The sequence below is a fragment of the Triturus cristatus genome, chromosome 6 (assembly GCF_964204655.1).
Source record: "Triturus cristatus chromosome 6, aTriCri1.1, whole genome shotgun sequence".
Classification (NCBI taxonomy): Eukaryota; Metazoa; Chordata; class Amphibia; order Caudata; family Salamandridae; genus Triturus; species Triturus cristatus.
The window spans coordinates 1,639,670,119-1,639,685,785 of NC_140589.1; the positions used below are offsets into that span (position 1 = coordinate 1,639,670,119).

The following is a 15,667-nucleotide window of genomic DNA, read 5'->3' on the forward strand; positions in this document are numbered from 1 at the left end:
ATTATATCTCATTGGAAAGGAGGAGGAAGAAGAAGCAGTGAGGCGGTATATCTTGGTTCTCCGCCTTATTTAAAAACATGACAGCATCATCAATGGGTTTCTCATATGCTATCCTCCACCAGGAGGAAAAACCACTGGTTATTGCAGTAGTGATCAGTGATGAAAACGTGAAAGTGCTCAAGTGAGGTGAGTTAAAAAAGAGAGAGACCTCCTATTACCTGAACTGTACTTTTATTCAGTTTGGAATGGAGGTAAATACAAACAGTGTTGCGCGTAGAAAGACGAGTTATTAGTCTAACGCACTGGGTTGTCCATATGTATGTTCGACATGTTTCAGCCCCATATGATTGCCCTAACGGGTCGGGGGGCCTTCTTCAGGACTTTTCAAAAGTGGAAACTGCGTATTGTCACAGCTTTGATGAAACACCATTGGCTCACCAATTTTGAGAAGGTCAATAAGTACCTGTAAATGTGTAGAAAGAAAAGAGAAATGTCTAGTTTTGCAATCAGAATATTCTCACAATAATGCGCGCCATCTTATCACTTATATTGTTTCAAGAGAAAGCAATTATCGTATAGAGTGTGTACCGAAAGGTAAGCAACTGAAAAAATGGCAAGTCTCTTCCCATCGTTTGTTACCATGGTAAAGTCAGGGGTGCTATGGGGTCAGCATCCCTGTGGTTAGAGTCACGTGTTCTGACCACCTAGAACCTATGTATATCGTCTTGTTAAAATAGTATTGCTGTCTTATTATGCATATGTAGTACCTGTGTGTTTAGCCAGATGTTGTGCTATGTGGTTCACTCTCAATGACCCCGAACTACATTCACTTCGAAAGCGTTACAATCATAATTACAAGTATGCCTACTTCACGGAGGTTGGAAGGATTGTCAAGTGACACACCCTCATGAATTATGATATGAGCGCTTTATAATAAATGTGGTATAAGCCCAAAATTCGGTGAACTAGTAATGCCCTCATGCTGAAATGGGCTGCAAGGATGTCTCGCACAAAGATTATACTTTTTTTACGAGGTGCGCCAAGTGTTAGTATTACGCGCCCCCATGATGTAAAGCTAGAATAGGGGAAGCCGTTTTTCGAGTGCGCTTACAGTTTCATGCGGCATACCTTAGAGTCCTTATTTGCAGACTTCCTCGGGGTGCCGGTGGGCGTATTGACCTGTTGAAGAATGATCTGTATTTAAAAAAAAGAAGAAGAAATGGAGGTCTGTCTGTCGGCCGGCAGGTCGTCCGTGCTCCACTTATGTTGTACCTGGCTAGAATGTGAAGCACGACATGTGCTCGCTCTTCCTTCAGTGCCCCGGTAGATGCGGGCCCGCTGTGAGCCGTAGTGATGTACTGGATCGGAAGTGGCCACAGTAAACAGACTACATAAAAAAGACAAAAACCAAAGGAAATGATGGACGTAGTGTTGAACATTGCAAGCACTCACCCCCAGTCAACTGATCTGGGTTTAATCCATCACCGTTCTTTAGCCCACTCTGCCACCCCAGTTCAGACATGGCCATATGCAAATCAGTCTGACCCTGTGCCTCATGGGAACAGTCCAGCCCGAACTGCCAAGCCATGTCTTCCCTGGACCGGAAACAAGCTTCCTAGGACCAGTTCTGGCATTTCAGCCGTCTTCAGCCAGGCTTGTTTGAATCCAGTGGCAAAGTGAGCAAGGGACTCACGTCTGAGCATACCCTGCCAACTTATGGCGAACAAAGCAAAAACCAAAGGAAATGATGGACGGAGAGTTGAACATTGCAAGCACTCACCCCCAGTCAACTGATCTGGGTTTAATCCATCACCGTTCTTTAGCCCACTCTGCCACCCCAGTTCAGACATGTCCATATGCAAATCAGTCTGACCCTGTGCCTCATGGGAACAGTCCAGCCCGAACTGCCAAGCCATGTCTTCCCTGGACCAGAAACAAGCTTCCTAGGACCGGTTTCTGGCATTTCAGCCGTCTTCAGCCAGGCTTGTTTGAATCCAGTGGCAAAGTGAGCAAGGGACTCACGTCTGAGCATACCCTGCCAACTTATGGCGAACAAAGCAAAAACCAAAGGAAATGATGGACGGAGTGTTGAACATTGCAAGCACTCACCCCCAGTCAACTGATTTGGGTTTAATCCATCACCGTTCTTTGGCTGAGTTTGACTTTTCTGGGATTTGAATAAGAATAAAAGAACAACTTTTGGGATATTTGAAAAGACTTTTCCTTGAGTGCACCGTCCCTTTGTAAAAAAAAAAAACGTTCTTTAGCCCACTCTGCCACCCCAGTTCAGACATGGCCATATGCAAATCAGTCTGACCCTGTGCCTCATGGGAACAGTCCAGCCCGAACTGCCAAGCCATGTCTTCCCTGGACCGGAAAACAAGCTTCCTAGGACCGGTTTCTGGCATTTCAGCCAGGCTTGTTTGAATCCAGTGGCAAAGTGAGCAAGGGACTCACGTCTGAGCATACCCTGCCAACTTATGGCGAACAAAGCAAAAACCAAAGGAAATGATGGACGGAGTGTTGAGCATTGCAAGCACTCACCCCCCAGTCAACTGATTTGACTGGGGGTGAGTGCTTGCAATGTTCAACACTCCGTCCATCATTTCCTTTGGTTTTACATAAAAAAGACTACATAAAAACGAGAATTATGGCAAGAGGTTGAATGTCCTCACCCTGATAATTAAAAATCCTTATATTCTATTTAAAGTAACTGATTACATGTATTGAACAATGCGTAGGTATAACAAAAGTGTGAAGTCCACAATATGGAAGACTCGGGAATCGAATGATCCAAAATTGAATGTAATACATAAATAAAACTTTTGTTAGGCTTTGCATCTATCCCTGATAGAGCAGGCTGGTTAATTCTTCCATCTGTCGAGCTCCCTTATCTTTTGCATATTATGCCAAATGGATTTTCATTCCATTTTAGATCATTTGATTCCTGAGTCTTCCATATTGTGGACTCCATACATTTGTTATACTTGCGGTTGGATCATCCATATGATAAGATGTTTTAATGAATTAACTTGGATGCTCCCATAATCGTTGTTGTGTCTTGATGATGACCATTTAATTATATCATGGTCGAAACGCCTTTGACGCCTACTTGTGGCCTAAATTGAAGATGATGCATTTTTGCTTTGTGTTGTTTTTTGTCTTGTTCTGAACATCCCCTTGTGTATAATTATTTCCCTTAGCCACCTTGTGGTTACACTTTGTAGTGTTCATTTTGCTTGTGTAACGTGTTGAGTGCCAATGTTTTTGTATGTGCCTAGATCTAATTAATTATCTACTAATACATTTTCTACGAATTGAATTTATATATGGGCTTTTTGTAATTTGCTTCTGTATTTTGTATATGTATATTCTTTTTCCTTTTCCTGATTCTCTCTCTTTTTTTAACCGTAAAAGTATTCTTTTTTGTGTATGTTTTGTATATATAAATGTTAAACCTGAACGTTTGTTAGGATTCCACTATTGTTTGCCCCTGGTTCAGGTTTCAGGGTTGCCCTTGTTGTCGACAATTGTTTCTTTTCATGGGCATCGAGAGGTGAGTGCTGTTCTGTTTAGATGGCATTGCTTTATAGAGAAAGTGATTGCACCTCAACTACAGTTGGCAGGATAAGCACCCTGGATTAATCAGTCTGTCATCCTACTCTAACAGTTCTACTTGCTGGTTATTTGCCAAACTTACTTCTTGGAAAATATATTCTTATTTGTCAGCATGAACAATCTAAAGTACATGCTTTGTTGGCATGGAGCCTCTTTATGAGGTAGGAATATTTCTAATTCCACCTTCTCATGGTTCTCTAAGGTACTATTTACTGTAGTCAGCCCATACATGTATGAGCCATTTGAGGGCATAACTCTAGATTATTAATAGTGATTCAGATGCTGGGGCATATTTTATCAGAGAAGATTCTGGAGGCATGCAATAGCTATTAACCCAAGCATATCAGAAGCTTTTTTGAGGTCTGCAACATCAAACTGAAGTGGCGCTCGCCAGGGCGAAAACGTGCATCAAATTTTAAAATAAAATGTTCTGCAGGGTAAGAAGAAGATCCAGCTTGTGGTTCACCTAGTGTCATTAATAAATAGCTAGGCTAGCTTTAATATTAATAAATAAATGATGTAGCACAAGTGTGGGCCCTCAAAATAGCACGGTGCTTGGTAACAATGACCCATCTGCCCCTTCCTCTGCCCCCCCCCCCCCGACCTTGACATGCCTATATTAGCCTGCTTCAGTGGATTATTGAGAGAGAAATAGATGGAGTCTGAGAGAAAACACTGCACAGCAGATGCATTACAATATGCGTGTATATACTAATAAACTCAAGGATTTAACCATGTACATAATGAGGCTTTATGCACAACATACATAATAGATTAGAAACAAGTAGCTGCCTAATTTAATTTGTTTACAAGTATATATGTCACGTATTACATTTGAGTGCATGGTTTAAAATGAGTGGTAATGCACGCCTGCCAGCATTCATTGTTGCCAGTTGAACGCTTGATGGCAGCTCCATTCCACCTGGGCAAGTGGATGGTGTGGGGAAGCTGCAAGAGTGACCAGACAATGCACAGACAATGAGACCCATTGTTTGCTTTCATAGAAGAACATTCAGTGGTGCAACTATTCAAGCAGACACTGCCTCTAAGGGTCAGAGCACTATGACTGGTAAATCGGTGGCTGCAGTGGAGAAATAATGTTTCCCAAGAAGGAAAAGGAGGTCTTCCCTGAGGCTCTGATGGAAATTGCAGAACGTAGCAGGAGTTTCAGCAGGATCCCCCTGGATTCAGCTTTGGTCACTTTCACCCAGAGTCCCATCTAACATCATGGGGAACATGGAATAAAGGGTACTCCCTCATCGCTAGACTTATCTTTATTTTATTCCATAACAGAACTGATTGATCAATAGATATATTCTGAGAACTTGAGTGTCAACACCTTTCACATCCTATATACAATGATTACACAGCTTATTGATTTATGATAGAAAATAATAAAGAACTGTCTCTGAACCTGGGCGTTGTTCGCGGAGTTTAGCTCCGTGGAACTTCGCGAAGTTACAAAAAAACTCTGCGAAGTTCCGCGAGTGGGAGAGTGCAGTGCGAACTGCAGTTTGTGATGGTATTCCTGCCCCTCAGGTAGAAATTCTACACGAGCGGCAGCTGGCGCTAGCAAACTTACAGTTCGCCATCGCGAGCGGTGGAAAAAAACTCTGCTGCACATCGCAAAGCGGAGTTTTCTGCACTCCGTGAGCTCCTGAGTGCAGAGTGCAGACAACTCTACAAACTCTGCGAACGGAGCAAAGTTCCCCACCCAGGCCTATGACGTATAGTAGTAATGAGGAAGTTATCCTATTGCCCAATCCCTTCCTTTCCCATGTCGGTACATCATCATTATGATAAATAATAAACTTACTGAACAACACATTGAATTTGCATTCATAAATAAATATGTATATATTCAGCAGATATGCTCGTGACACCATTCTCCAGCAAACATTCACCACTATAAAACAACACACATAGTTTGTGTCCATTTTGAAATTATATATGTTTAGCAGACCCCATAAATTGGCTTAGTACATTTTAATCACTTAAGATGACCGCCTCTTAGTCCTATGCGAAACAACAAAAGAGGGCTTTACTGAAAATTCTAGACCACATAGACCATACACATTTTCTAATGGTTATTAATTCACTAGATACTACAGATTTAAAAATAACACACATACACAGAGAACTCCTGGTTATTGGGAGCCACAACTATTTCTTCCCCTGTATCAAAGGAGGTTCCATTCATGCATCTCTTGTTCAGTATGTAATTATAGGGTTAACAAACATAAGAAAATACCCTTTAACGCTACTATGCTGTACAACGTTTGGTTAATTGTCAGGCGTCCATGTAGTCTATGGACTAACTTGCCTTGTCCATAAACCTAACACAGTCTGATAACTGAAAGATCCTGCGTTTTAAGTTACATGCATAATCAATTTGCATCACAATTTTGAACAGCCTCCTGGTAAACATTCTGCTGATGAAGTTCATCCATATTAAAATATATTTCTGTTCTTGGGCATCAATCATGTGAACTCAGCTGTTAGAGTGATAATCGGATGCTGGGACCAGCCAGCAGGAGAACTGCTCGATTACTGAGCTCCTGGTGGCTGATGTGGGATCTAATGATTACCATGAATTACATGTCCTTTTAGATTGATATGAATTGTGTTCTTGAAACGTGCTATCAATTTTGATTATTATGTAATTAAAGGCAACATTTCTGCTGTTTTTTCCCTTTCTTCAATTAGGTGTTACAGAGAATTCCCCCAATGCTAGTGATATTCTTCAAGATATCATTGAGTAGTTCTTCGGTGTGTCGTCTTCATAAAATACTCTCATCAATTCGTAAGTAGCCTACATTTTGATTAATTTATGTGCTATATGGAGAATTCATCCTTCCGGTGTATTATGTGCCAGGGGGTTTGGATCATAAAATTCTGCTTGTCAGACAGTATTAAGAGCTGTGTCCTTCACCAACAATCTGGATTCCAGCTTGCTTTCACCGACAAACAACTATGTCTAAGTCTTTGTAGAATAATACTTAAAATATGAAATTCTGGCAGAATTTCATTGGTATTTTTGTTTGCTGTTTTATATAGCTGGAACTCGACCCGAAGGTATTGGAGCGCTTTACATGAGCACCAGGGGCAGTATTACAATAAGTGCCCCGGAGTGACAATGGCTATTTGCGCCCGCTTGGTATTATAGAAGGGGGCGCAGATGATTGTGCATCCCCTTCTATAATACCAATAGCGCTGGCACACTTAAAGTGCCAGCACTACCTTCAGAGGGTGTTCCCTAATTTGCATAAGGGCGTGCCTCATGCAAATATGGGAATTCCTTTCACTCTACACCGCGCCATATTATAGACGTGGGTGCAGAGTCAAAGAGGCCCTCAGGAGACACACTGACAGTGCACCATTTAAAAGGTGGCGCACTGTCAGTGCACCTCCTGGGAGTAGCCCTCTGCAAAGGGTAAAAGGGGTCCCATGGACCCCCCCGGACATCCCCTTGCAGACGGGTGTAGTCACTGACAGCACCCACCAGCAAGGGGATCTCTATTACCCTGTAAATGCAGGGGGGTGCTGCCTGCACTGTGAAAACACAGAGCGGCTGATCTGTGTTTAAACATGTATGCGCTGCCCTGGGGGTTGTGCGAGTTTGCGGCTGCGCTGAGGGCAGCGCATATATCATAATAGCGCGCATTGTGATGGTTTGCGCCCGCCGCACCTTTGAAAAGGTGCGCCGGGCACAAACAATCACAATGCATAATACGGCCCCAGTTACGTTACACAAGGATACATTCATTTTTGGTAGGTACGGGGCGATTAAGCGATTTGCCAAGAATCACAGGATATTGAGCCGACACCGAGACTTGAACCTGGTTCCTCCGTTCCAAAGTCAGCTGCTCTTACCGTTACACCACATCCCCTCCCCTGATGGGTCTGCGTTGCCTCTAAGCCGCGACACCTTCACTAATGGCAGGGCCTTCTGGAAGAGTGAGGGTGTTGTTTAACCCCCCTGCCTTGTCAAATGGCAGTGGGTATATTTTTCCACCCATCTTGTCTCACAGTGGAGGGGTGTGTATCCTACCCACCATCCTGGCACAGGTAGGAATGATAGGATTTGTTAGCATTATGCAACCTCTACCTTCCCAGTGGGGTGAAATAATACTGAGGTGTGTGTATCCCCTGACATTATCCAGTGGTGGAGGAGGTGTAGTTACACCCCCCTGCACACTTTGCCCACAGGCATGAGGGTAGTACCCAACACCCCGCCTCGCACAAGGGGAGGAGTGATGGTTTTTTTTTCTCCATATTCCCCCATATTGCCCTAGGGTGGAGGTTGTTGTTTTGCTTTTTACACACTCTCTTTCCTCAAGGAAAAGGGTTTTTTATTTGAGTTCCCCATCATCGCTCAGGGCAGGGGAAACAAATTGAACCACCTCTCATCTTCTTCTTTAAGTAGTTTCATAAGTTTGTGAACATCTGGAGAGCATGTCAAAAAATTCAATGAACCAGGTGGCTATTGTTTTCAACAAAATTGTAGTCGTGGTGAAAACAGTCCCCCAGAGTCACCCCTATCTTCCTGAAAAGTTGGGACAGAAGGGTCATTTTTAGGCTTGTCCCCTATTGGCATGCCCAAGAGCCAGGTGATTTGATGTCTCTGTTTATTGTTTGCAAACATGTGGATGTAAAGAAAAAGGTGGAGGATTGGGTGTTTGCTGTCACCACTACCTTGGCTAACTGCGGGATGGGAATGTTTAGTACCCCCGACCGACTGCAGTCAATAGCATGTGGTGAATTATAGGCCTCAAGCTCCCTCAGCATTGCCAAGTATGTTAGGCAAAAGTATGATAGTCCCCTCTGTTTAGCCTTGGGTGGAGGGGCATTTTATCCATGACATTTACACCAGAGTCCTGTTCAGCATTGTGAACATAGGCTTGACCTGCTCTGCTCCTTCTATCCACTTTTGCTACATTTATTATTGCTCCTTATGTTTGTAAACATTGCAAGTATGAGTTTTTTCTGACTGTTTAGTACACATGCTCCGAAATGGTGTTTTTACATATTTTCTATTGTTAGTGATCAGTTGTAGTGATTTTCCATTGATCACGGACATTACGGATATATACACAGTTTAATAAGCACACTTGATACTCACATTTTGCTTCATTTGCAAAATTGCTGAATTAAATTTCAGTATACCATGAAAATGCACTAAATGACCGAAAGGCCAACATGCCATATAAATGTGGTAGACTTTCATTCAACAGTTTTGGAGTTAGGCACAATAGAAAATTTCCACTGGGCCACCAAATCACTTCAGTGGCTGTGAAATATGAACTTTCCACTCACAGCTTTTCCGGACAAAACTAGAAAGTCATCTAGCAGCTGTCTGACTCTGTGAAGTCTTCACTGGACACAGCCTTCAAACTTGTCCTGCTCAAGTGGGTCAACTTTCATCTAAGAGACTCATGGCCTGATTACGATCTTGGTGGACTGGGTTACTCCATCACAAATGCGACAGATATCCCATCCGCCAAATTATAATTCCATTATATCTTATGAAACTTCTAATTTGGCGGATGGGATATTTGAGTATCCCATTCTCCAAGATCGTAATCAGGCCTGCAGTCCCTGATTTAGAGTTCGGCAGACGGGATACTCCATCAGGTCCGTCCGTATTACAAGTGCATTATATTCTATGCCACTTGTAAGATGGTACACATGATATCCTTCACTTTTTTGACAAAGTAACCCATCCTCTGAACTCTAAGTAAGGCCCAAATTCAGAACGTGAAATCTTTGATGACCCGCTTGGTATATCCTTCCTCTGCTCCATTGTGGTCAGCATGAAATTTGATTTGCACTTTCCTTTTATTTGGCATGTTTGCCCTAAAACTTTAGAAATGGATTTTTGTTGTTTTAGTGCCATTTTTATTATTACATTTTTCTCTGGTTTTAGAAATTGGCTGTGGGATTCTTAATGTGCTGTGATTTGTTTTTTTTAATTGTTTTGGTACTCCTACATACCGTACACACTTTTCCTTAAATTAAGCCTTTCTGCTCTGAGTCGTAGCTACCAGGGGTTCACCCAAGTTTATTTATAGAACTAGTGTGTCGGACAGGATGATATTCTGGACTTTTTACTCGAGAAGCACTCGTCAACCCCAACAAAAATCTAATTTACTTACCAACTCCCAACACAGTGCAATGGAAATCGCAATGTTCTTTTGTACATATGCACAGTCTGGACAGAAAAACTAACTCAGACCACAGTGTTTGCAGTACACACAATTCTACAGATCCTGAATCAGACACATAGAGCTACTGTCCAAAACCCAAAGATAGTTATACCTGACAACTAGAAATATGTAGATGGACAGAGACTGCCCATTTCTCAGTGTAAGGACGAAGATAGTCTGGTTATCAGCTTCTCATTCCTGCATCACATCCTAAATTACACCCTGGCGTGTGGGTCCTTTTTAGATCAATAAAGATATGGGTTGTGCTGCAGTTTGCATTGCTCTCCTGGCTAGTTGTAAAATGTCAAATGCGTGACAAACAGCTTGATAATTCTTTCTACATTTTGTTCATGACTTGACGTCAAAGGTGTGTAACACTGTATGTTTGAGTGCTTGCCACATAAAAGAGAGAATACCTTTCTCCAGACAAAATGACTCCTTGGTAACAAACAGCATGACACTTACGCGTACTGTATGCATGATCAAATCAACAATAGTGTGCAAGTTACAACAATATATAATCGACTTACAAAATGAATTTCCTGATATGTTTGAATAAGATTAACAAATTGCGTGTTGAATACATGATAAATGTGTAAATTCTGAACAAAGACCAATACAATGTGCCCCCCCAGTCCCTGGGTCTATATATTTATGAAAGACTGGTCCTATGGGACACTTTTATGTGGAGACCGATATGTGTGTATCAGCAGGATCCCGAATCAATCACACCATTCAAGGACTGTAACGAGTATCAAAGATGGGCCTTCTTCATAGAAATGTAGTTGTCTGCATTCACATTTTCATTATATACGATCACGTAGGTGCAGAAAACAAAACTATTTCTTAGTGACAATAGTGCAGATGTGAACTAGTTGCAAGAAGTGACTATGTACGAATAAACAGAAACTCTTTTTACAATCCCTTGTCTTTACAGCAATCTTTTGAATCCTGTTACAATTCACAGTTATTATATATATATATTTTTTTTTTCCAAACTGTGGACCGAGGGATCTTTGTGTCGACGTTTCGACCGTCAAGGCATTTGCAGGGTGGCATCAGAACAAGCCATCTGACTATTGGAATCACCTACAAGACAATAGCAACAAGAGGCCCATTTAAGCAGAGGGTAACCTACTCAGTATGTGAGTGTTCTTAATTGTATTGTGTACTTACCACATACTTCACTTGATGTATTTCTTAGGGTTTCACTCATGTGTTCACGGTGCAAATTACTCTAAAAGAAAATAGTAAAAAATGTTGAACCACATAACATCTATAGCTTCAAGCATATTAAAATGCATGTACATAGTGACTTGGGTAGGCCCCTAGTTCTTGATTCAGTGGCTTTCTTGTCTTTCTTATTTATCTGCTTCTTATTCAATGGTTCTTCTTCTTATGCTGTGCTTTTTCCACCTCATTTCTTCTTTACCATGTTTTCATTGTCCTTCCAATGCTTACATTCAAGGAACTCCTTTTTATATTTTCTTTAGCATTCCATGGGAGTGTATATGTTTTTGTGCTCTTTCTCCCCTCTCTCCTGTGTATTGCTTCCCCCTTCTAACCTCTGCCTCCTCACTCTTATGTTGCCTCCCACTCCATCTCTCAATGCTTCCCCCACCCCTCTCCACCCACTCCGTCTTTTTATATAACTATCCCCTCCATTGCCCCATGCCACTAGGTACTTACCACCACAGGGATTGCTGTCCGTGCTGTCTCTCAGCTCCTCCGCTGATCTTCTGACCATCCCTTTTTTTTTACTTTATACTTTTTCTAAACTTTTTAAGAGGAGGGCCTGGCAGTTGCAATTTGCTGCCAGGCCATATTTTTTTTATAGCATGCTTACATTTACCTTTTATTAACTTCTTTGTTGGAACTTAATACTGCACCAAGAGCCCTGACAGCTTGCAAAGATAAATTAAAAAAAGAAATCAAAATGGGCACCATGTTATGATGTTTTATCCCATTTTTTGTCTTTTGGCCGAATCTGCTCTCTCGGCAAAAACCACTGGCAAAGTTGCAAAGGTCAGTATTCCCAAAGCCAAAAGGTGAGACAAATTGGATTTGCCCTTGCTTGTTTTCTTAGATTAAATGTCCTGATTTGTGCTGTGCTACTTTACCACATACTTCTTTTAATCTTTGGCTACTTAATATGCAAAGATTTTATCTGAAAACTTGCCTTTTCAGTTACTAACTTAAAGAAATTTCTCAATTTAGTTTTATTTTTTTTTGATAAACTTCTTTTTATTGTGTTTTGCGGCATAAAGAACAATATCAGGAATAATATACAGCAGTGCAGTGAACAAGGCATCAGTATCTGCAATCAGGAAAGCATCAACAGGCAAGTGCAAAAACCCTCCCGCCCCCTCCCATCCTCCGTCCCCCCCCCCTGTGCACCCACCCTTCAAAACAGGCCCCCCAATTTAGTTTTATTTTTAAGAAAAATATAGTTGTTCGCTTGTTATTTGTTATGAAAAGTAATTGTTTCTTTCACATTTGTTCTGTATATTGTGATTTATATAATAAAATATGTATTAAAAATATTAGCCCATCTGAAAGCAGGGGTAGTCTGAACAAGAATTAAGCAAACCAGCGTGCATTTTGCAAGTGAAATTTTACTCACACTGTTACAGGTATGTAAAATGAATTCTTTTACGTTTCCCAAGAAAGGACTCGTGCAACTCCTATTGTCCTAAGCGTCCGACGTGCCAGTGCGCTCGTTCCAGCAGGGGCGCCATTTTAAAGTTCAAGGACCGGGGCAGGCCCATTAAAAAACACATCTCCTGCAACTTGTTTGCTATGATTTCTGGCTTTGACTAGATTAACAACTGCAAACTCTGTAGACGTCAAATTCTCCATGTAAAAGCTGAAGGAATGAAAGATAAGAACAGCATATTGTTTGACATACCAAACAACGTACGTAATCGAGGCGATTTTATGATTTTGAAAAACACCATGTACCTTAAATGTGTTCTTACAAGTTGGATGAGGGTCGCCCCACGGGAGCCTATGTCGGCAAACGCCGGCCCTATGAGGGTGATTGACTTACAAAACCTGCTTTCCTCAACATGAGGGTGATTTGTATGCAGGGCATTTCTTTAAGTGGGGGTGTTTGTTAAAAGCTGTTTTTCAAAGCCTGGCTGCTGAAACACATCCAGACTTGCTCCAGTATCCTGTACTAGGAGTGGATGGAAGGGAGCCATTACGCCTAAATACAAAATATTTTATAAATAAGATACCACCATGCCTTGAATGCCGCGCCTCCCGCCCCCCCTGGTATGCACTCAGTCTCTCTCTCTGTTCTTACGACTGTATACAGTTCTCTGAAGCTGAGTTTAGGACATTAAATCCAAGGTTATAAAAGTGAAGTCAAGCAAATTTCTCATTCAGTGGCGAGTGTGTAAACATCAAGGTGTGAGACAGGGTGCAGATGCCAAACTACGCCAGACATCAATAACTGCTGCTAAAAAGCACTGCCGAGGAGGCCTTCCTGCTTTCTCACCCCAGTTCTCCCCCTGTCTCAAGGCCCCAGGTTTAAGATGTGATGGCAACAAAAATATCCACAGTGTTAGCTTTAGTGAAGAAAGACTGTGTTGTCACTGCTTATATTTGTAGATTTTAAGATCCCACTGAATCTTGATCTTGGGAGCACTGTAACTTCTCCAAGTAGGCCTGGATACACAAAACGCGTGCGCAGAACACACATTTTTTACATGGAAGTAATAAACCCTGAAGGGACGCGCAGTGCGCCACTCAGACGACGCGGAAGAGGCCGGTGACTCCATTCTTCAACTTGGCAAAAAGGTCACTGACACCCTTGTGTATGTATCCTGAGTCACTTCATTGGTCTATTAGGATGCACTAAAAAGAGCACATTTTTGGTTTACAGAAAACTAATTAGAAATTACTTTGACATTATTCACCGAACAAACCTTACCTGAATGGCAGCTACTACTACAAAATAACACCTATGCAAGCAGGCCCACCATTTTGGGCTTACATACCACTTCTCCAATAGACAATAGGTTACACAACGAAGGACAGAGCCTCCAGGGCTCCTGCCTGCCTGAGCTTTAGGTTACCTTGACCAATCTGATGGAACTCACTTTTCTAGGCACGCCTTTCCTAGCAGACTTTAAACTGGATACCTGCATCCTCCTGCACTCTACAAGATCCTGTCCCTGTTTATGGATTCCCCCCATTAGTAAGCTCATCCCGCTAGTAGGTATGCTACAGCTCAATCACTGCAATTATGCCCCCGCACCTACCCCCAATATCTATGATGTCAAAAGTGTTGTAGAAGGTCAAGGAGGATCAGGCAACATTTTTGTGTTGGTTTCCTACTGCAGATGTCGCCATTGGTCTCCATGTTTCTTATAGCTAACAATTCTTCCACATAGGTAAATTATGTAAGTTCCATACTCCCTGAGAGATCCTCGATTTCCACAGCAAGTGTGGAATCAGATTCACTTAGCGGCATGGCTATTGAGAGGCTAGCAATCTAGTGGCAACTCCACAATGTAGTCCTACTCTTGACTTTGACAAACATTTGATAATTGTTGTAGGGAAAGTCAGTTGTCTGGATTGTTGGTAGAACCTATACATATTTAGGATTTTTTTGTAGGATGGTTCCATGATGGGGTTAGTAACCTAAAATCTTAGAGCTCAGTGGGCAGCCGTAAGAGCTTTTAGAGGATGTGGCCTGATACCTAGGGCGGGTGATCTAAAATCTGGGGAACCGGGTTTGAGTCTTGGCAATTACGCTCAACATCCTGTGATTCTGGTCAAATCACTTAATCTCCCTGTGCCTAACAAAAATAAATGTGTCCTTGTGTTACGCAATTGGTGCTCATGTAAAGCGCTCTGATACCTGATACCTTCGGGTCAAGTTTGCGCTATATAAAACTCTGGAGAAAAAAAAATGCCTAGACCAGACTTCCAGCTAAAAGCCCATATTAAGCAGCATACACTACTGCAGGTCTAGAACTGAGCTGTATGCATCAACTTTAGTAAAGAGGTCAGCACACATGTCCCTGTCAAAGATCCTTGAAGCTCAAACTTTGCACCCTGCACAGATGCCGAGGATAACCATTACTATATCAAGCATCAAGTATATCAAGGATCTGCGACCTGTACACAATCGGAAGCTGCCACAATGATCTTCAGAACTTGATACAAAGAAAATTATTGCACCTCATCTGTCAGAAAACATACATACTGCTCATAGAGATCATAGCCACTTTTTTATCAGTGGTTAAGCATACACACTGGACAGATGAAGCTATCATTTCAAACGCAATAGTACAATTATGCAGCAAGTACAGGTTGGTCATGAGCAGATGCCAAACAGCCTTAAAGACAAGTATTCCATAACAATACAGTACACTTCCAATGTCCTTTCAACCTGTCTTTAAGTAACACAATCTTCCTAGCAGGTTAATCGTCAATATATATCCCTTGGCAGGAACCCATCACCACTGGTCTATAAACTTGCCCAACAGGAGCTGGAACTTCACAACTTGAGAATTGTGGAGCTAATCTGCTAATGGTGCAGTGGGTCGGCAGACCGGCCCTGAATCCGTTGCTCATCTTTCCACAGGGAGAGGCCTTAATGGTGTGGAGAGTTACAATAATGATCTTACTGTGTAACCACAATTGGAGGAAAGGGGAATTATGAGGGAGTCATGTCGACCTGTCTGCTAAAATCTATGGGTCGTTTCTCTCCATACACATGGCTGGCGAAGTGAGAAAAATAACAATTATGGAGTTAACCCCGATCTAATAGTGACTGGGGGTGAGTGTCTGAAAGGTTTCAGCGCTCCTTCCATCTTCTCCTTGTGTTT

At 42.1% G+C, this 15,667-nt stretch overlaps 1 protein-coding gene across 2 annotated transcripts in view; it reads left to right on the forward strand.

Moving 5' to 3' along the window:
* The window catches only part of LOC146821751 (uncharacterized), a 264,091-nt gene that overhangs the window by 131,575 nt on the left and 116,849 nt on the right, over positions 1-15,667 (forward strand). Inside the window, exons 3-5 of one of the 2 annotated variants that reach the window (XM_085609377.1) lie at positions 6,325-6,421; positions 10,835-10,965; positions 12,092-12,165. In XM_085609377.1, the coding sequence (XP_085465503.1) occupies positions 6,325-6,421; positions 10,835-10,965; positions 12,092-12,165 (302 nt within the window). The remainder of the gene's footprint in view (positions 1-6,324; positions 6,422-10,834; positions 10,966-12,091; positions 12,166-15,667) is intronic. The other variant, XR_014962764.1, reaches the window with a different exon arrangement.